The sequence below is a fragment of the Macaca thibetana genome, chromosome 12, assembly GCF_024542745.1.
Source record: "Macaca thibetana thibetana isolate TM-01 chromosome 12, ASM2454274v1, whole genome shotgun sequence".
Lineage (NCBI taxonomy): Eukaryota > Metazoa > Chordata > Mammalia > Primates > Cercopithecidae > Macaca > Macaca thibetana.
In genome coordinates, this window is record NC_065589.1 from 9,551,996 (window position 1) to 9,574,121 (window position 22,126).

General features: G+C 51.5%; 3 protein-coding genes across 3 annotated transcripts in view; 1 reads left to right on the plus strand and 2 right to left on the minus strand.

Moving 5' to 3' along the window:
* The window catches only part of INPP5D (inositol polyphosphate-5-phosphatase D), a 154,131-nt gene extending 149,145 nt beyond the window's left edge, over positions 1-4,986 (minus strand). The window contains exon 1 of the mRNA XM_050751561.1: positions 4,356-4,986. Within this exon, the coding sequence (XP_050607518.1) occupies positions 4,356-4,498 (143 nt within the window). The 5' untranslated portion in view covers positions 4,499-4,986. The remainder of the gene's footprint in view (positions 1-4,355) is intronic.
* DGKD (diacylglycerol kinase delta) overlaps positions 1-22,126 on the minus strand; it is a 681,592-nt gene that overhangs the window by 419,157 nt on the left and 240,309 nt on the right. The window lies entirely within an intron of this gene.
* The window catches only part of LOC126932571 (ephexin-1), a 334,934-nt gene that overhangs the window by 145,314 nt on the left and 167,494 nt on the right, over positions 1-22,126 (plus strand). The window lies entirely within an intron of this gene.

A 22,126-nucleotide genomic window follows, 5' to 3' on the forward strand; every position in this document is an offset into this window, starting at 1 on the left:
TAGCCACCGCTCATACCACAGCTTTCCACCTCTGTTGGACTCTTTGAGGTTAGGAGTTCCACCCTCCCAAGCCCCTTCTTTGTGACTCCATCACCAGGAGTTCCCTCTCCAGGCTTTTCCCCGCCCCACACAGGACACCTTATGGTCTCTGTTTCTCGCTTCCAGGAAGAGCATATGTGCAAGTCCTGGCTCTGTTATTTGTTAGTCCTGTAAACTAGGCCTGTTCCATAAACCACTCTGTGCCTCAGTTTCCCCATCTGTAAAGTGGGGATAATAGGACTTCTTTTGAAGGTCTTCGTGGACATCAAACGAGTCAATATAAGCCTCGAATGGTGCCTGGCACATAGCTCTTTGGAAGTTGCCTGCTGTTGTTAGGCAGAGCAGGTTGGTAACAACCTTCTGTTAGCGGAGCAAGGTTTAGGGTGTGCTCTGTTCGACAAAATTCCCCTCGGAGAAGGCACTCAGCATGTGCAGAAGAAACAGTGTAACAAGCCCCTAGAGGCCAACAGACATCCCTCTCGGGCTTTCCCCTCTTTCTTGTGGTGTAGGTGAAGCCACTGGGTCCAGGACTGTCTGGTGCACTGTCTACACTGCCCCCGGAAAGGGGTGAGCCAGACCCTGCCATGGTGCCTGGGTGGCATGTGGAAGGCCACGTGTGGAGGGAAACCAAAACCACAGTCAGCTGTGGCCAGACCAGGTATTGGTTTCTGAGCCAAAGGCAGCCACGTGCCTTCGCCTCCCCCATGAGAGAAGCCCCTCTCTCTGGAGTGGCTGGGTGGGAATGCCGCCCTCCTGGGCTGCTCCAGGCTGGATGGCAGCCAGCTGAGCTGGCCACCTAGGCCCAGTCCTGGGCCCCGGCTGCTCCTGCAGAGAGGGCAGCGTGTATCTTGATGTTGGGCCTTTGATCAGCTTTGCCTGTGCAGATTGCGTAAGGGGATGCTGGCTCAGCCGGCCCATGGACCTTACATGGACTGACCCCATTCCCAAGGCATCTCCTGTTTGCAGCATGAGGCCCTGCCAGGTGTGCTGGCCCTTGCACGGCAGGAGAGGGCATGAGCCTGACAGCTGTTAATGTCTCCCATCCACAATGCACCCAACGTCCCCCTCAAGGCACCCACAGACTCTCCCCAGAGCAGGGCCAACTCTGTGGGGGATTTGAGTGGGGACCAGGTGGGGATGACATAGGCCCTGCTTAGAAGAGCCCCTGGCTGCAAGACGGCGGAGTTGGACTCAAACCAAGCAGCCAACTGCATCTTCCCGCCGCAACTCTCTGTGCCCCGAGATGGAGCCCCAGGCGCCCCGTCAAGCAGGGCTTTCCGAGCTGCTGAGGTGAGATCAAAGCTTTCCTGCCCAGTGGTAGGTGACGGGGCTGACCTCTCTCGAGGAAATGCAGGGTTTGCTGGGTGTGGGCAGAATGTGCACTCCTAAGTCACGTGGTGGCACTGAATTGCAGCCCTGTCTTTTGATGTCCAACCCCCGCTCAAGTCCATTTACATAGTCAAATCCTGTCCTCTTTCCTGAGGGCAAAGGCCCCTCCCTGGTGAGGTTGCTCTGCTTCCGACACCCAAGGCACACTTGCCCAAACCATCAGGTGGAGACTCCGGCCGTCGTCCCCTTGCCCACCAGGGGAGGCCTGGGAGGGAACGCCACTGGGGCCCAGGCAGGATGAGGTCGGGGCACCTGGGGGATCTGAGGGGCCATGGGGCATGTATACTTTTCCCATGGACTTTGCTAGGGCAGGAGGGTGCGCGTGTGGCTTCCTTCTGCAGTCACTTCTAGAGCAGGGTGGCTCCAGGTTTCCAGGGCTGGGGAGCAAATGCTGCTACTTCTGCAGCTGCAGATAAACCCAGCTGCCCTGCACACCCCTCAGCCTGGGGCTGCCTGCCTTTGCCATGTCCAGCAGGCTGCGGCCACTCCGCAGGGAACAGAGAAAACTAGGGGGTGGTGGGGTTTGTTTTTCAAGAAGTTCAATCTCTTTGCTTTAAATGACTGGTCTGTTTTTTTTTTTTTGTATGCCCTTCCTGCCTTTTTTGATGTCAAAGGCCGCTTTCTTTCAAGAAATGAGATGTTGGAGGATGACAGTTTGTTATCATTCATTTAATTACTTTTTAGTTTTAAAATCTCCGTAATTGGCAAAATCCAGGGTAGCAGCCACATGAAGCCTGCAGATGTGTGGAAAGTCTGCAGGTCCATCGCGTCCCACAGCCTACAGTGGAGCCTGACCCTGCAGGAACGGAAGCTTCCTACGCTGAGCAGAGGAGAAAGGGGAACCCTGAGCCCAGGGTTTGTCTGGCCAAGGGGTGGGGCTCCTGGTGTTTGCAACCCAGCAGCCTCAGGATAGGAGGCTGATGAGGCTTTGGCTAAGAGGATAGTGGACATCTGTGGGCACCACAGGTCCCTTTCTAAGGAGCAGACACTGCACACCTGTCATGACTCTGAGAGTAACTCAGTGCAGACAAGGGTTCCGAGAGAAGAGGTGGAGGAAGGAATACGGGAACTGGCCTGGAAGCCAGCAGTTTTGCCCCCAGCCAGCATGGTGGACAAAGGCCTCAGGCTCTCTGCACTCTGTCTACCCCCTGAAAAGCCAGGGCTGTTGCACCAGAGCTTTTCCAAGACCTTTCCAGCTCTGACTCTGGCTCAGGCTGATCCTAGACATTAAGATGCTCACAGCTCGGAGTCAGAGAGACCCACATCCCATGTCTGTAACTTGAGCAACCACAAAGCCCTGGTCAAAGAGCTGCATCGAAGGTTAATGAGATGGGGCCCTGGAAGCCCTCGGCTCAGCCAACACCAAGCAGCCAGGACAAGATCCCACTGGGCCAGGAGAGAAATCCAAATAATCCACATGGGCCGGGTGGAGTCAGACTGGGCTTGTGAGATGCCTAAGAGAACCTTCCTGCCCCTTCTAAGGCCCCGGCAGCAGCAGGTCCCCACTGGGGAAGTCCAGGCAGCCTGGGCCTGCATTCCTTCCCCTGAGGCATGAGAGAGGGGGCACAGGAAGCCAGTCTGGGAGGTGGGGCTGCAGACTGTCAGCACAGGCCAGCGACCAGCTGTGAGCCTGGGTTGGCTTCCAGTGCCCCAGCCGACCCTGTAAACACTCCGGCTGCCCTTGCTTCTGCCTCCAGCCCCACAAGGCTACATGCATGCCCCGCTAGACTGGGAGCAGGAGAGGTCGGGCCACAGGCTGCTGGTCTCAGCTGCAGCCTCTGGGGGCAGATGGCCATGGCTTTGACTGTTGTCACTCACTTAACTGCCAGGGCCTCAGATTTCTCATCTGCAAAGTGGGGCTTTTGACAGGACCTTCACTTCAGGTTGTGGTGAGGATGAAATGGGCTAACAAATGCTTAGCACAGCAGGCCCCAGCTGTGAGTCAGTATTCAAAACAGGTCTGGGTTCATCACCCACTTCCCCTCCTGCCTGAAGAAGGGCAAGGCCCTCTCCGCTTGGGGGAACATTTCTGCTAGCCCGGGGATGCTACTGGAGATGTTCGGGTGGACATACCCTTCCCTGACTACACCCTGGCACTGCCCGAGGCCTCGGCAAAATGATTAGACCAAGAGCTGCAGGGCAAGGGCCTCCTTCAGACACTGGGCAGGAAGGGGGTTTTAGAAAGGAACCTTCAGCAAGTGGCTGGTTCCTCCATTGCTAGCACAGCTGGCACATTCAGTAACATCCCCAACCGGGCAGTGGGAGGAGTTGATGGTGACAGAGACCCAAATTGAGGGGTGGGGGTGGGCAGCGGTCACAGCCAAGTGCTCAGGAGACAGAGAAGAGGCTGCTCGCTCGTGGTAATGGTGACTTCCTCTGCTCTCAGGCCTCTGAAAGCAGCTTCTGAGCGAACGGAAAGTCCTTTCTTGATTAAACTCAGCCCATATTCTTGGCTCGCCAAACAACAGCTGCCTCCAGGGTCCCAAAGCCTGGGTGCTCCAGGAAGGGTCCCCCTTGCCACCTTTGCTCTTCTCAGGGTTTCTGAGCTGGGCATCTTTGAACTGATCTCTAACACACCCACCTCCAAGGAGCCCTGAGCTTCCTCCTGGTTCAAAAAGCCCAAACTCGTTCTCTCGTTCCCCAGACTTCAAGGAAGCCCCGGGCACCACACAGCTCATGGGAAGCTGGGGTGTAAGATCAGGCCTCGGAGTGGTTCTGACAGCTCCAAGGCTGCAAAATCTGCCACGAGACCAGCTCTCTGAACTCCAAGGCCAAGGTCCAAGGACAAGGTCCATGACAGGGTGGCGGGGAAGTGTGCATGGCAGATCACTTTGTCCTGTGACATAAGAACAACCCATCCCAGTGCTGGGCCCCCTATAAGCCTCTCGGTCATCTCTGTGCCCGGGGACGGAGCAGGTTGTACTCACAGCACGCAGAGCGCGTATGCCCGGGAGATGGACTCGCTGGCACGCACGAGGAAGCTCCCATCCTTGCCCGTCCTGGAGAGCAGCTCCTCCGCCTTGGAGCGGGTGATATTGCCGTGGTTCCAGCAGGGGACCATGGTGGGCATGGGCCTCCTCGGCCGGGCCAGCGGGCACCCCCAGGACCCACACGCCACCGAGGGGAGCGGAGGCCCCTCTGCTGTAACCTGCCGCCTGTTGCCTCTTGGTGGCCTCGGCTGCTGCCACCAGCTTAACTGACTGACTTCCTGTTTCAGGCGCTCAGCGAGGGAAAGGAAACTGAGCGGCGGAGAACTTCCTCATTACAGAAACCAAGCGAGAGAGGGCGGGGGGAAGCCCTGGCCATCCACCGTCCCCCACACCCCGCCACGGCTACTGCGGCTCCTTCACCGGCCCTCTCCTTCCTGGCAACAGGTCGCAGCCTACAAGTGAAGTGTCCAGGGACAGCTGAAGTCCCACTGGGCAGAATGACCGGCTCTGGAGACGTCAGGAGAGTCGTGGCCACTTCTGAAGAAGCATGGCCTAGCAGGCATGGGTGGGCCCGAAGAGTGGTTCTTCTGCGGCCATGCTGACGCCCACATGGGATGCCACGCCCTAGACAGGTCCCTGAGCCTTCTGCTCTCCCCCAGGGCTTTTCAACGCCCATCCTGAACCCCTAAAACACCCAAGGGGGCACAGCTTCTCAACTGGGACTACAGCCTGCCCAGGACAGAGCAAACTTGAGGGGGAGGGGACAGTCAAGCCCCACCACTCCCCTTTAGAGACTCCCAGCGGCCTGGGTGCTGGGAGACCTTGGCCACCACCAGCCGAGGGCGCCGAGGTCCAAGTGACGGCTCTGTGACTGCATTCCCCTCATTCCCAGGGGCCGGTGGATGCTGCACGGGCAGCACAGCTCTGATCCCTGCAGTCCAGCTTGGAGACACACAAAGGGAGCTTGGAGGGGATGTGGACCATTTACAGTGGGAACACAGGCTGACTTTTTCTCTGGGCTTCTCCAGGATGCTGGGGAAACAAGCTCGGAGAGGAGAACCCCAAAGCCCCACAGGGCAGGCTGGCCGCCTGGCCAAGGATAACACGGGGTCCTGAGTCCTGCATCTCAGCAGTCGGGGTGGCCGGTCAGACTGTACCTCCTCCAAGGCTGGGCATGGCCACATTTGCCCACCTCTCCAAGGGGAGCTGCCTCTCCAGGGACTGCCATCCAGGACCAGTCATTTCTGAGGGCTCTGCAGTGGACACCCATCCCTCAGCCCCCAGACCTGGGTACCCTCCATCCTTGGGTCAGGCCCACCAAGGCTGAAGGGGCAGGTGTTGACCCGCTGCACAAGGAGTGTCCCCTCATCCCACATGCAGGCCTTGGGCTCCAGGACATGACAACAGACCCCCTCCAGGAAGGGGCACCAGCCAGGCAGTGGCACCAGCCAGGCAGCGCCACCACATTCAAGCTGTGGGAACCTGGTCAAGTTTCTTCTCTCTCTCGGCCTTGGTTTCTTCTTGTCTAATTTGAAGGACGTAGCTCGTAAAGGAGCTCACATGTGCCCAGGGGCTCAACGTGCGTCACGCTGATGGTTGTCCCAGGACAGGGCCCCCAGCACCTCCCTGCTGTAGCAACACGCACAGCAGGTGAGTCTGTAGGGCAGACAAAGCACTCGCAGTCCAGGACCTCTGGCCAGGCGTGGGGATACAGTGGTGATGGGAACTGGCCTCCACACTCCGGCCCTCCCGGAACACGCCACCTCTGCAGCAGCCCAGTGTGGAGGCCTCTCATTCCCCACCCACACCTCCACTCAGCGCCTGTCCACCCCCTCCTTATGGGGTCATCTCCTGTGCTGCCATTGTGCATCTTCGCACCCTTCTCGCTTCCCTGCTGGCCACCAACATCCATGAAGCCCCAGACCACGCCACCAGGAGGATCCATTTGCAATACTGGTCCCTTTACATCTCCACCCACTCATCTCTACCATGCCAAGACTGCTGTACTTAGAGAGCTTCCCCCAGGCCCCCAGGCCCCCATCTCTCACACCTCTATTCCCATAGTCCTTGCCATTCCACAGAGCGAGATCCCCTGGCACACCCGCCACACAGGTACACGTCCCTCATTTTTAAGGCCCATCCCATCTTTGCTTCCTTTTCCACCCAATTGCCTGGTCTATCCAGCATGGTCAGTTGGCTTGTCCCCCACCCTTGTGCCCTCCACATTCAGGAAATCCCAGTATCTAGATCAGGGCTGCCCTTTTGGTGGGTGGATTTTTTTTTTTTTTTTTGTAGGTCTCCAGTCAATATAAATAATTTAAACATATTACAAACTTCACGAACTCATGTGAGGGATAGTGATCTACCAATGAAGACTTCAAATAATGGCTAGAGAGTGGCCAGGCACAGTGGCCCACACCTGTAATCTCAGCACTTTGGGAGGCTGAGGGGGGTGGATCACCTGGTCAGGAGTTTGAGACCCACCTGGCCAACATGGTGAAACCCTGTCTCTACTAAAAACAAAACAAAACAAAAACAAACAAACAAACAAATCAGCTGGGTGTGGTACATGCCTGTAATTGCAGCTACTCTGGAGGCTGAGGCAGGAGAATTGCTCGAACCCAGGAGGCGGAGGTTGCAGTGAGCTGAGATCATGCCATTGCACTCCAGCCTGGGCGATAGAACGAGACTAGAACGAGACTCCATCTCAAAAAAAAAAAAATTTACTGTTCCAAATTTTATAGCATAAAGGTAGAACCACACATCTTCCAGCCATATTCTCTTGAATGTGTTAGGCCATAATCACTGCATTCCTACTTTGACATCCCATTTGATGATGACTGCACCCCAGCCCTCCACATATAAGAGCAGTCCCACTCTTCAGGGATGCCCACCTGCATCTGGCTTGGCAGGATCAATATGGAGAGCTCAGCATCACCACGTGGGTGGGAGGTGGGAGACGATGCTGATGGGAAGAGCCCATGGGTGTATGGGTGCTGTGGAGCAATGTCCTTGAAACCATTGGAGGAAGTGGCTGCCTGATAGCTGGACAGGAGCCTCCAGAAGGGACAAGGGACTGCCAGCTGCTGCTGGCAGGGGTAAGGAGGGCCTAGACCACCTGCCACTATCCTTGCTGTCCTCAATGCTCAGGGTCAAGGCTGTGCCCAGGAGCCACACTCAGCCATAGGGCCCCAGAGTGATTGCATGGTGTGAGTCTACGCATTCTTTAGAGCATCTGGTCAACCTCACCCATGGGGCAGAGGCTTGGAAAGCAGCTGAGGGGAAGAAGTGGGGTCAGATTCACACGTGTGATTCTAGGTCCAGACTGGGGCACCTGCCCAAGGGCACTGTCAGCCCTGGCAAGCCCCAGGCCCCATCAGGGGACTTGAACAATTTCTGGGAAAGCTGGGCAGTGAGAAGCATCAGGGTGGTCTGGCAGGCACCTGGTACTCAGCCAACTCTAGAAGCTCCAGGAAGAACAGACAGGCCTCAGTGTTGAAGAGGAGGGCTGAAGTGGCAAGGCCAAGGCATAGGAGCGATTCTGCTTTGGTAAACCTTGAGAGAGGGCAGATCACAGGAAGGTTTGAGTCTCAGGACAGGGTCAGGGCAGGTTGGGAGAGAGGCACGACGGAAATACCACCAAGCTTCTTGTCCGGGGTCCTTCCACCGTGGACAAGAAACAGAAGGAATTTCAGGGTCTGAGAAGGGATTGAGCCAAGAAAGGGGAGGCAGAGGTCAATATATGCTATATATACATATATATATACACACACACACACGCATTGCATTATATATCTATTGTGTGTATATGTATATTCACACACATTATACATATACAATATATATATCTACAATGTAATGTTAGTAGATATACAATATATCTAAGCGTTTGTCACTGTACTTCCCTTCCCCTCCTGCGTTCGTCGAAGCCCTTTACTATGCCCCAGGGCTCCCAATGTCCCCCAGCCTGGGTGGATAGATAGATATCACTCATAGCTTGGGGTGCAGGGGGTGAAAGTGTTCGCTCACTGAGGGCTAAAAGCAAAGAGAGCAGTGATAGTTAATTTTATGTCAACTTGGCTGGGCCACAGGACCCAGATATTTGGTCAACATTATTCTAGATGTCTCTCTGAAGGTATTATTTAGATTACATGAACATTTAAATCAGTAGACTTTGAGTAAAGCAATTCCTGTTTGTAGGCCTCATCCAATAAGCTGAAGGTCTTAATAGAAAAGGACTGACTTCCTCCAAAGAGTGAATTTGCCAGTAGATTGCCTATGAACTCGAGCCGCAGCATCAACTCTTCCCTGGGTCTCCAGCCTGCCAACCCACTCCACAGACTTTGAACTTGCTAACCTTGACCATCCCATGAGCCAATTCCATATCTATCTATCTATCTATCTATCCACCCATCCGTATATCTCTCTATCTAGCCATCCATCTCTAGCCATCTATGTATCTAGCCATCTATCTATCTAGTCATCCACCTATCTATCCACCTGTCTAGCCATCTATCTATCCATCTATTTATCTATCTAGCCATCTATTTATCTATCCATCTAGCCACTATCTATCTAGTCATCTATGTATCTAGCCATCCATCTATCTAGCCATTTATCTAGCTATGTAGCTAATCATCCATCTAGCCATCTATCTATCCATCTATCTAGCCACTATCTATCTAGCCATCTGTCTATCCATCCCTCTATCTAGCCATCTATCTATCTAGCCATCTATCTATTATCTATCTATTGATCTATAAATCTATCAATCTGCCTATCTATTTAGTCATCTATCTATCCATCTATCTATCTAGCCATCTGTCTAGGTATCTAGCCATCTATCTATCTATATATCTAGCCATCTATCTATCTATTTGGCCATCTATCTATCTATCTAGCCATCTATGTAGCCATCCATCTATCTAACTAGCCATCTATTTATCTATCCATCCATCCATGTAGCCATCCATCTATCTATCTAGACATCTATCTATCTATCTGTCTGTCTGTCTGTCTGTCTGTCTATCTATCTATCTATCTAGTCTATCTACCTATCTATCTGCTTCTCTGAAGAACCCTGATTAACGGAAGGGCAAATACTTGACTGTGGAGTTAGAAAGTTGCTCACTGGCTGGAGTAATCAGTAGTGAACTTCCCTCATCTTCAGACCTGATAATAAGACATCCTTGGCTGGAGAAGGGAGCAGTCACCCACAAGGAGCCTCCTGGGATCAAACACCACTGTTCCCCTCCCAAGGAGCCCAGGGCAGGTGGGTCAGCCCCCAGGCTCCTGCTTCCTGGCACTGGGGAAGACCAGCTGGGAAAACCAGTCAAAAGCAGGAGCCAGCACCTTATTCACAGCTTGTTAAGAAGGATGGATGCTCTCCTCTGTCCTGAGAATTTACCCTGCCCACATCGACCCCTCTCAAATCAAAGGCCAAGGTCGCTTACTGAGATGGTGGAAGAGGAAGGCAAGTCCCAGCCCCTGCCTAGGATGAAGGGAGACCGTCCCACTGGAGACGTCCGGTAGAGCTGGAACACTCCCAAACCTAGCAGATCATGCTCCCTTATCATCTGCCAGGAAAAGATTTTTCCCTCCCAGCTCTCTCCTCCACCACCCCCGCTCCCCAGCCTTCTCTCTCTCTCTCTCTCTCTCTCTCTCTCTCTTTGTCCATCCCTCTCTCTCCACAGTTGTTTTTGGAGCTCTGTCAAGATACCAGGCTCCACCAGCCTGCCTTTCCATTTTCCATTTCCAGTTCCATTTCTGCTACCGATATCTTGACCTTTCCAGATCCACCCACACCCCTGCAGGCACAAATTTTATTCAAATTTGCAGAGCTAGTGACCACAGTCCTCTGAATTCCTGACGGACCTTGCCAGAGACCATCCATCTATGTGGCTGCACGGCTTCCTGGGGCTTGGTGCATCCCCAACAATGGGAAGGCGAGGTCTCAAATCACGGCACCCTCCACCCACTCCCTGTTCTGCGCCTCTGATAAGCTCCATTTTAGTGCTGTAAATGAGACTCTGAATTAGACACACAGGAGCAGGGCTGGGGTCCAAATCTCAGCTGTACCATGACGATTTAGCATCTCAGGATTGGTTTGCATCTCTGTAAAGGGATAGTGACACCTGCTCAAGAATGTCTGTGGAGTTATGTAATGTGTCTGGCACCACGTAGGTGCTCACGATGAGGCGGGTCTCCCAGGCGGCACCCTGACCAGCTCCTGAAGGGCAGAGCTCCGGTGGGCTCCTGGGGACTCCACTGGGCAGCTGGCATCAGTGACGTTCGCCACTGGTTTAACAACTCAATTCTGGAAGAAAACTCCACCTGCCACTACAAAGAACCAGAACGCGTCCTGGTCTGCGCCTTGTGACTCCCGGCCACCAGGTGGCGCTGCATTCTGGCCTCCCCCTGGGACCAGAGCCAGGAACATCGCTGACAGGCACAGGGGCGATTCCCAAGGAGTCCAGGGGCCCATTGAGTCCATAATTGTGCTCAAGGACATCCGTGAATACCGAAGGCCTGGCAGCGAGCATCTCCTGTTTCACTGAAGATGGCGGAAAATCAAATAGGCTTGAACGAAAACAAGGAGAATTAGTATTGACTTTGGGAAGAATTGGGTAAAAGGAAACCATGTCCAAAAAGCCAACATATGTCTCTTGTCAAGATTCTTAGGGGCAGAGGAAAATATTCGTAATGCAATGTTAAGTGAAAAACGAAATCAAGGCCGGGCGCAGTGGCTCACACCTGTAATCCCAGCACTTTGGGAGGCCGAGGTGAACAGATCAGGAGTTCAAGAACAGCCTGGCCAACGTAGCAAAACCCTACTAAAAATCAAATTAACCAGGTATGGTGACGGGCATCCGAAGTCCCAGGTACTTGGGAGGCGGAAGTTGCAGTGAGCCGAGATCACACCACTGCACTCCAGCCTGTGCGACAGAACAAGACTTCATCTCAAAACAAACAAACAAATCAAGAAACCAAATGGGAATACATTACGATTCCAACTATGGAAAACCTCCATCCTGGAAAGACACTGGAAGTGAACACAGTTGAGTTAGGCGGTATATCCACGAGCAATTTTTTTTCTTCAATCTACTTTTCCAGCTTTCCTTTACTGCCCACATACTACTTTTGTCATAATAGAAAATAAAAAGAGAACTCCGGCTCAAGGTCATGTGTGTAAAATCCTACTTGAAGCATTTTGTTTTGTGGGGATGGCTGGTTGTATCCTGGGAGAGTCTTCCCCCATCATTCCTCTAGGATTCCTAAGAAAGAGACCAACTTTGCTCTCCTCAACCTTTTTTTTTTTTTAAATTGAAAAGTAACATGTGCACATAGTAACATGTTATTTAACATGCTCAAAGGGGTTTGCAATAAAAAGTAAGTTTTTCTGCCAGCCCAGACCGCAGATCCATTTCTTTTTTTTTTTTTTGAGACGGAGTCTCGCTCTGTCGCCCAGGCTGGAGTGCAGTGGCCGGATCTCAGCTCACTGCAAGCTCCGCCTCCCAGGTTCACGCCATTCTCCTGCCTCAGCCTCCCGAGTAGCTGGGACTACAGGCGCCTGCCACCTCGCCCGGCTAGTTTTTCGTATTTTTTAGTAGAGACGGGGTTTCACTGTGCTAGCCAAGATGGTCTCGATCTCCTGACCTCACGATCCGCCCGTCTCGGCCTCCCAAAGTGCTGGGATTACAGGCTTGAGCCACCGCACCCGGCCTCCCAGATCCATTTCTTCAGGGCCAGTGTCTTGTGTAGTCTTTCAATGTTTTCTACACATATACAACCCGATTTTTGCAAAGCCCCATTTTTTAAATACTCTGTTATATGCCTTTCCGTTTTCACTTCGGATTTCTGGATGTTTCGTGGAGCTTGTGTCTACCGTATTCTTTTAAAGATACCTACTATTCTATATCACAACATGGTGCATTTTACCAGTCTCCTCTCCCTGGACATGTAGATTCCAGGGGTTTTTTGTTTTTGTTTTTGAGATGGGATCTGGCTCTGTTGCCCAGGCTGGAGTGCAATGGCGAGATCTCAGCTTGCTGTAACCTCCGCTTCCCAGGCTCAAGCGATTCTCGTACCTCAGCCTCCTGAGTAGCTGGGACTACAGGCATGTGCTACCATGCCCAGCTATTTTTTGCATTTTTAGTAGAGATGGGGTTTCATCATGTTGGTCAGGCTGGTCTCAAACTCCTGACCTCGTGATCTGCCCGCCTCAGCCTCCCGAAGATCCCAGTTTTTAGTTAGTCTGTCTGCAAGAAAAATCCCTAGAGGAGGAATGAATGTTCAACGGTTGTGTGCATTTTTAGTTTTGATTAGTTATGCCATATTGTCTTCCAAAGTGGTTGCACCAATTTACATACCTACTGTTGATGATAACTGAGGCTTAATATTTTCTGAAACTCAGAGGGGCAATTCTGGAGTGTCCTACTTTAAGAAAGTAACATGGATGAAGATCCTACTTATGAAACAGGCTTTTAAAAAACAAGCCCTGGGGACTTTTATTTCAAAGGAATTCTTGACCTTCATTACAGTATTGATTTAAGAATGAGCTCTCTCCTTGCATTTGAACTTTTAGGAAAATGTATACATACATATCCTTTCTAGAAAGCTGTCTGGATCTGTTTCTTGCACTGAACACGAAGGGGTCAAGCCCATGGCCTCTTGGTAACTTCGTTGCCATTAAGCCCGCACCTGGGATGTGAAGCAAGGCAGGCCTGTGATCCCCATCCCGCCACTGCGATTGCCCCACCTTACCTCTGTGGAGTGCCCTTGTTGCCACAGCAACCACCCCTCTCCTGGTTCTCCACCCCCAGAGTCAGATTTTTCAAATTCTAGGAACAGCAACTCTCAGCAAGACTCCCCTGAGCCAGACTCTGAACCCAGCCATCGCCAGCACTGGCAGGTCTACCACGGCCACCACGCCTCAGGCCCCCGCGCCTCCTCCAACCTCCGTTCTGGCCTTGAGCACTTCCCAGGCATGAATCATGACCGCCTCCCTTGGCAGGGCCCACTACTGTGCTTCCTAAATGCAGTTCCTGCCAACAGCCACTCTTTCCGTGGCAATTACATGGCAGCTTCTTCCCAGCTCCACGTTCTGTTCCTCTTCCTCTCTGCTTCTTCAGCCAGCAGTTGTCTGAACTAATGTGCCAAAACAAACAAACAAACAAAAACCCCACCTGGTTGGTCCTAGCTTCATTCCTATCAGAAGGTGCTTCCCAGCATGGTCTTCCTCCCGCTCCCTCCTCCTACTTGGCCGGACTGAGTCTTAGGAAGCCCCAGGTTTTCTTGACTGCATCCTGGCCAGCTCCTAAGACTATGGGGAAACATCTCTGAAATGCCTCCCCCACTTGCCCTTCCAGCCACTATCCCTGCCACCACCCCCACCTGGAAGCATCACCTCTTCCTTGGACCATTCCAGCCTTGCAGGCTACCCGAAGCATGCATCTTTCTCTGACACTCTGCGGCGTATCAGCACTCCTCTGTCCTCCCACCCAGCCCTGCCCCCTGCCCTAGCCTGCACAACTTGCTTGCTCTTCTCTTAGAGCCTTTTCCTACCACGACTTGCACTGTTTTGTGTGCACCTCTCTTCTCCCCTCATTAGATTCTCACCTCCGTGAGAATGCAGATCTGTCTTGTTCATTGCACACTGCAGCAGCATCCGGCTCATGCTGCCAGACAGTACGCACCTGTCTTTGTCAGCACAGGCTGCCATAGCTAAATACCATAGACTGGATGGCTTCAGCAACAGGCATTTATTTTTCACAAGTCTGGAGGCTAGAAGCCCAAGATCAAAGTACCAGCATGGTCACACTCTGAGGAGGGCTCTCGCCCTGCCTTTCAGGTGGCCGCCTTCTCACCATGTCCTCCTGTGACCTTCCCTCCTCTCCTCCTCTTTTTATATGGCCACCAACCCTGTTAGGTTAGGACTCCATCCTTATGACCTCATTTAACTTTAATTACCTCCTAAAATCCCAGTCTCCAAATACAGTCACATTGGGGGTCAGGGTTTCAGTATGTGAATTTCAGGGGGCGGGACATAACTCCCCTGAAGTACCCAGTACCAGTCCCTAGCAGTACCCAATAAACATGTTGAATTAATAAAAATGGCCAATATCTATCTACCGTCTAACCATGTGGGAAGCACTGCTATGCTCTCTGCACGAGTTGCTTCGCTCAATCCTCCTGGACAACCCACAAAGGGAAATCCTATTATGTCTATTTTACTGGCAGGGAAATTGAGAACAGAGAGGTTAAATAATTTGCCTGCAAGTTAGTGGCAGACCTGAGAGTCTAGCTTACATCTGCTTGATCCCAAAACCACTGTATATGCTACACACCTTGAGTTAAATGAGCTGGAACTTCTGTGCTGGGCTCTGCAATGCACTGGGCCGAGAGCCTCTGGCCTGCTCACCTATACTCTCCCCTGCATCCTCTCCTGTCTGGAAGCCTCTTGGGCTCCCACTGTTACTTTTACACAGACCATTATTGGAATTAGCACAGATAAAAAAATTACTGGGTCTAGGCCCAAGGGGCTGGTCTGCAGCATACGGGAGTTTCAGATGACCATTTTCAGAGTCCTTGGAGATGCATGTGCCATGGAGATTTAGAGGAAGCTCCCTCTGGAACAGAAGCATGGGTCTCACCCTACCTTCTGGGTTTTTATTGTGAACTCAAAGATGGCTTGATGAGGCTGGGCACAGTGGCTCATGCCTGTAATCCCAACACTTTGGGAGGCTGAGGTGGGTGATCACTTGAGGTCAGGAGTTTCAGACCAGTTTGGCCAACATGGAGAAACCCCGTCTTTACTAAAAATACAAAAATTAGCCGGACATCGTAGCAGTTGCCTGCAATCCCAGCTACTCAGGAGGCTGAGGCAGAAGGATTGCTTGAACCCAGGAGGCAGAAGTTGCAGTGGGCCAAGATCATGTCACTGCACTCTAGCCTGTGCGACAGAGCGAGACTCCATCTCAACAAAACAAAAACAAAACAGAACAAAAAGATGGCTTGAAGCACACTTGCTGGAGGTATGGGAGAGGGAACCAGCTCCGGGGTTGTGGTTAAACCTGTCAAACTGCACATCCCACCCCACCCAGAGGTCATTGGCCTCATTGCAATTGTGAGCTGGTTAATCTCCCAGATCTTCAGTTCCAGATCTTCAGTTTGCAATCCAGACTGCAAAGAACTTTGCAGGTTCACCCTAAAGCCTCCCGTTCATCCCGTGACTCTCCTGTGAGTGACTCCAATAGCAGCTTACTGCCTGTAGGGCAAAGTGAGAAATCTTGACAGTACTTACAAGACTGGAATCTGACCATTTCCTGACTCTCTTATTTCCATCCCACTCTTGAGAACTTGGCAGGAGTCCTCCTTACTCCATACCTGGATCCAGCACCTTCTGCCAACTCTGCCCATTATAGCTGCAGCCCAGGGAGCGCCAGCATCTCAAACCTTAGCCTCCCAATCACACTCCAACCCTCGTGCTGTGATCGCTTCCCCTTTCATCTCTGGCCAGCCCCAAGCCCTGCCCTGACCACCTCCTGTTCCCTCCTCTCCATCACACACACCGTCCACAACCTTTGTCCTCCCCATGCCCCTCAACTCCCTCACAGCTCCTTCTTCTCCCGCCGCACCCAGCCAGAAGGGGCTGCTGATGTGGCCAGAGAAATGCCCCTGCCAGGCAGCACAGTCCAGGCAGGACAAAACCCACGGCCTCCCACTAGCATGGAGACCAGAGTCTTCCAGCCTCTCCCCTGCCTTCTTCGCTGGCTGAGGCACCAAAGCCTGCATTTTTCCAGTGGACCCCACTTCCCTACCTCACCTCCCCACGCTCCTCAGGCTAGCTCGCTTCCAGAAGCCATCAAACATTAACGCCCTCACTATTCTGCCCACAGATGCTAGCTGGGTCTCCCAGGCGGCTTTCCAATGCATCCACACCTGCCTTCTATCGCGTCCACACCCGCCTCCATCCCATCATTCCCAGGGCTCCTCCATTTTCTCCCCTCCTGTGGCTGGGACCAGCTCCCACAGCCACCCCCACACCTCTGGATTTTCTCCCTCTCCTCCCCACCCACTCCTTCCCCTCATCCTATAAGCAAGCTTAAGATTTTTCCATGTTACAAAATAAAAATTTTAAAAATCCTCCCTGACAAAGGTTCTCAGTCTTGGCTGAAAGTGAAAGGCCCCACCCCAGACCAATTCAATAAAAATCTCTTAAGGTGAGGCCAGGACCTCCCCAGAAGATTGCCTTGGGTGGCCAAGACTGACAGCCACAGCTCCCTGCTCTTTCTTCTTGTCTGGGTGTCACCTGGGTGATTTTGGAATAAATTGGGGAGCTTTTGGAATAAATTGTCCTCACTCAGCCTCCTACAGCAGCCTTTTCCCCACTCCCAATCCTCCCACCAAAACCTTTTGCAATAGCTCCTTTCTCCCAGCACCCCATCATCATCATGACCCCTCTACAGTGAGCGACCCTGCAGGCCTCTCTCTCCCTCTCAAAATCCTTCTTGCTGCTCCCCCAAGTTCTGTGCCTTCCTCCCTGAGCCCCCTCCCTCCCAGGCTTTTGTCCTTGGTCATCCCTTTTGTCTCCTCCATACTCCCCCAGAGCATTTTCCTCACTTGTGGCTTCCAAATCTGTATTTCCGGTCCTGACCTCCCTCAGATCCGCACTTCCTGCTGCCTGTGAGGACACCCTATGGGCACTTAAAAGCTATCTTATTTGAAATTTCTATCTTTACACCGAAAAGCTGTTCTTCCACACACATAGCCTATCTAGATTGCTGTCACCAAACCGGCTTCTCCCAAGCCAGAAACCACCAACATCTTCATCCCCACCCCCTCTCTCACCACCCACATCTGATGGATCATCGAGTTCTGGAGCTCTTTGGAATCCATTCCCTTGGCGGCAGCCCCATGGTCCCAGCCTTCTTTGTTGCCTGAACTATTTCGAGAGGGCCTTTGTTAGCCCGTCCTCCTCCCGCCTCCTCCTCCAGGACATCCCACTCGCATCTCTGACTCTGTCCCTGCAAGCCTACCAGGTCTCTCGCAAATCTGAGCCTGCCACTTCTCCAGGTCACATCGCCTGTGGTGTCCCCCCTCCCCAGGATGAAATGCAAGCTCCGTGGCAGGTCACACCAAGTTCTTCGAGCCCCATACCTCATTTGCCTTTCCTCCTCTCCTCCTCCCTCTGCCACACTCACTCTGGGCTGCCGTATGACTGAATTGGCACCTTGCATATGTCTACTCTTTCACTGATTCAGCAGATATTGACTACAAATCTACCATGAATCCAGACCCTGTCCTAGACCCCAGAGATGCAGCAGGGAACAAAACCCCCTGCCCTCCTGGAGCTTATACTCTATGTTGGGCCTTCTCACCCTGCACTGAGACTCTTGTCCATGGTCTAACTCCTCCCCAGCCAGAGCTCACTTCAGTTCTCTGTGGCCACATGGGGAAAAGGGCAGACTCTAGAGCCTAATCTCCTGGCCTGGTCAGTTACCAGCTTGTAAGATCACGGACAAGTGGCTTAATCTTTCTCTGCCTCAACCTCTTTCTTTGTGAAATAAGGGTGATAATAGTAACCTGACTTAACAGGTTGTTGTAAGGATTCAATAATAAGGATTCAACACTTGTAAATGGCTTAGACCAAAGCCTGGCACACAGGTACCTCTCAGTAAACATTCTTTTTTTTTTTTTTTTTTTTTTTTTTGAGACAGGGTCTCACTCTGTCACCCAGTGGCATGATCACAGCTTAATGCAGCCTTGCTCTGGGGATCAAGTGATCTTCCCAGTTCAGCCTCCCAAGTAGCTAGGACTACAGGCACATGTCACCATGCCTGGCTAATTTTTAAATTTTTTGTAGAGATGGTACCTCACTATGTTGCTTAAGCTGGCCGCAAACTCCGGGTTCAAGCGATCCTCCTGCCTTAGCCTCCCAAAGTGTTACAATTACAGGCAAGAACCACTATGCCCACCCAACGTTCTCTTTTGTCTTATTCCCTTAGCACAGTACATAACACATAACCGATACTTAATACATGTTTTCTGATAGGAATAATGAAGAAAAAAAGCATAAGTAGTTAGTGCATTAGAAGTTAGGTCCTCATTGAAAACCAAATGGCCCTGATGTTATAAGACTGCACTTGCAATGTCATTGAAAGATCTAGAAAAAAAAAAAAAAATGCTCCACATGTGGAAGAAACCTGGCTCAGACAGCAACCACTATCTGGGCATCTCCTGACCTAGAGCCTCCTTGGGCAGAACAGAGGGCCTGGCTGTTCAACCAGTGCCTTTTGGGTGTGAAGGAAAAGGAAAGGAAGTGATAGTCATCGGGATCTTTCACCAGGAGTTAGTGGGGAAGGCCCTGTAGAGGCTGATACCATCCTGGCCAGGACTGTAGGACTTTGAGCAAGTCACCCAGCCTCCCCAGTCCTCTGCTTCAGTGCTTGTCAAATGAACAAACTAGGCCAGGTAATACCCAGGACCCTCTGACCTCTGTGATTCTAGAACTTTGTGTGTGTGTGTGTCCACCTCTGGTCTTACATCTAGATTATAAACAACATCAGGGAGAAAGCAGGGACCATAACTTGTGAATTAAAGAACAAATGCATTATTTATTTGTATATATCTGGATTATAAACGACATCGGGGGAAAGCAGGGACCATAACTTGTGAATTAAAAAACAAATGCATTATTTAGTCAATTTTTCTCAATTGTTTAAAAGAAAGGAAGAGGAAAGCCATCTCAGGGCATTTCGAATCATAATCGAGCATTTTTCTTTACACTGGCAAGCAGCCCATTTCAAGAGATATAAAATATTCATCTTTGACGTGATCATTCCTTTTAGAGGATTCAATTCACAGAAATAATCACAGACAAGGGCCAAGATTTACTCACAAAGATGTTCATCTCAGTGTTATTTATAACAAAGAACATGGAAGTAACTTCTGTTTCTAATACTAAAGGAATGCATAAGTAATTCACAGCATGTCTCTTTGATGTATTATCTTTTGCTAGAGAACAACCTGGAGGAAATGTTTGTGATATAAGGTCAAGTTGGGGGATCGAAAGCATGATCCTAGATCAGTTTTGCAGCATGTTCAACTGCAAAGTTCATCTGCAAAGAAAAATGTGCAGCATGATCTCAGTTTTGAAGAATAAAGAAAATTCACAGATAAGACCAGAAGAAAATGTGCCTCTGGTTGGTAAAATTATGGGTGATTTTTTCCCCCTAGTTCTTTGTACTTCCAAATGTTTGGCATCTATTACTTTGAAGCCCTCTTCCAGAAACGGTACAAAAATGGAACTTGAAAAAGCAATACCTTGCCAAAAGTACAGTCAGCTTTCTCACCTCTTCTCCGAGCAGCACATTTAAATACTGGATTCCTTCCTTTCTTCTTCACTTGCTGGGCATGAGATGTGGATGGCAGTGTGGCCCCGGCACTGAATTCTCATGATGCAGACACAGGGGCCTTTGAGGCTGAGCTCTCCAACAATTCCTGGCTTGGCGCAAATTGCTCCCTCCTAGGCTGTCAACAAGGGAGGATGAAGTCTGTGTTTCAGCTCTTGACGTCATTTCGGTTCAGACATCTCAGGCTGGCAAGTCCACAGGCCAGAGCTGGCAGCCTGAGCTCCCTTCTCCCCCTCGAATCTGATGAGGAGATGAGGGAAGGGCAGGGAAGACGGCACAGTGCCCAGTGGTTCAGGCCACAGGCTCCAGAGACAGGTGGAGCAGGATTCCACATCCCAGGACCTGAAAGGAAGCCCTTTGTACTTCTTGGATGTTCAGACAGACAACAAAGGAGGTGCCCAGAACAGATGTGGGAACGTTCCTCTGAGATCAGAAAAGCAGTTGCCTCCCAGGCCTGCCTCTAGTCAGCTGTGTGGTTTGGAGGACATCACTGTATCAGACCCCTTTCCGTTCCTGCCAAATGAGTAGGTCAGACCTAACAGACTTCAAGGTCACGTCCATCTCTGTAGGGCTAATATTCCATGTCTGTCTTGCTACTACCACCTGCGGCCTTAACTCTAAGAATCGACAAGGTTGTTAGTCTTCGTGCAGCCATGTTGAAGCCAGTTAATCTCAGCCGTGCAGAGAGAGGGTCTCTCTTGAGAAGGGCAGATTCTTCCCATCAGCGCCGCTGGGTTTCATAGACCACCTTGCCTGCTCTCCCCACAGGGCAGTCTCGGAGGCTTCCATGGTAACCACCCTGGAGATGCTCCAAGGCCCCTCCTTCCTTTCCCAAGCCCCTCATCCTTTTAGCGGGGGACTTCTGGACTTCAGACTCCCTCCCACCATCACCTCCCACCCCAGGTATCCAATGCAGAGGAGGGTCTCTCCTGGTGGGAATTGCAGACCATTTCTGGGAGGTGACAGGTACCAGGGTCAGGCCAGGAGAATCTGTTCAGGAGAGGGGGCCTTTCACGGAATGATTTGACAAGAAGGGCTGGTCCCTCTGGGAGGAGAAGACAGGAGCAGAAACTCGGCATGTGTGTGCTGTATTTGTGATGTGTGTCTACATATGTGTGGGTGTGTATATGTGTGTGGCTTTGGCATGATTAAAAATTTTGAAGGAGGAGGCAGAATTTGACATGGTTGTGTGGGCCTCACCAACACACGACTCTTACAGCTTTTAAATTTACTGTCTTGACAAATTTCAGGCAGTTTTCACTGTCAGGAGACAGTTGGCCCAGTGGCTGACTTCATGTCCTTCGGTCTCCATGCACCTGGCACACATGCTTGTTATAGGAACGAACCAGGTAGCGGGCTGGCCAAGAGCAGAGCGTGTGGCCCTGAGATGGGAGGCCCAGAAGGCTGCCGAAGTTCATCGTGTAGCTTCATGACTTTAGAATCATGTCAAAATCCATTGTCAGTCTTTCTATTAGGTTATGCTCATTAGAAATGTCTTTTTACGCTGAGGCAAGAGAATTGCTTGAACCTAGGGGGTGGAGGTTGCAGTGAGCCGAGATCACACCACTGCACTCTAGCCTGGGTGACAGAGCAAGACTCCATTTCAAAAAAAAAAGAAAGAAAAAAGAAATGTCTTTTTACATTACAGAATGACCAAAGGGGAACAAGACTTACCTTCTCAGAGCCCACTGATGGCATAGTTCATTGCAAGGATGTGTAACAGAGAGCACTGGCCAAGCTGGGGCCTGGGATAGTCCACAGCTAATTAGTCCATGGGGACAGGGAGACAGGGCAGAGAAGAAGAGACCCACAGCAATGAGTGGGCTACAAACTCACTGGCACCAAGGGAAGGTTCATGGAGACCCATGGACCGGTTTTCCAGGCCCAAAGAACGTTTTCTTTGAATCGTTTAGTCCGAGTTAGAAGGGCATGCCTAGCCGCTCATTCTCTCTGCTCCATCAACGGGAGCTGTGGGCAGAGAGAAAAGCCTGTGTGAGAAGGAGCTCTGCCAACCTCACTCCCAGCCAAGATCATCCACCACCCTCATCCCGGGTCCCAGTTTCCAAGGCTGAAATCCCATCAGCAGCTACTGGTATATGCGAGATCACCAGAGTATTCAGGGTGGTCTTGCGAAACTGGGAGAAACTTCCTGCATCTTGAACGAAGTAGTGGGCAGGTTGAGCTCTACTCCAGGGTTTCTCCAGGTCTTCAAACTTTTGCAGGCATCAGAATCATCTAGGGGCTTGTTAAAACACAGATTGCTGGGTCCCCAGCCTCAGGGCTTCAGATTCGGTAGGTCTGTAGAATTTGATAGGACTCAAAAATTTGCATTTTTTGAAAGGCACAATAGCATGA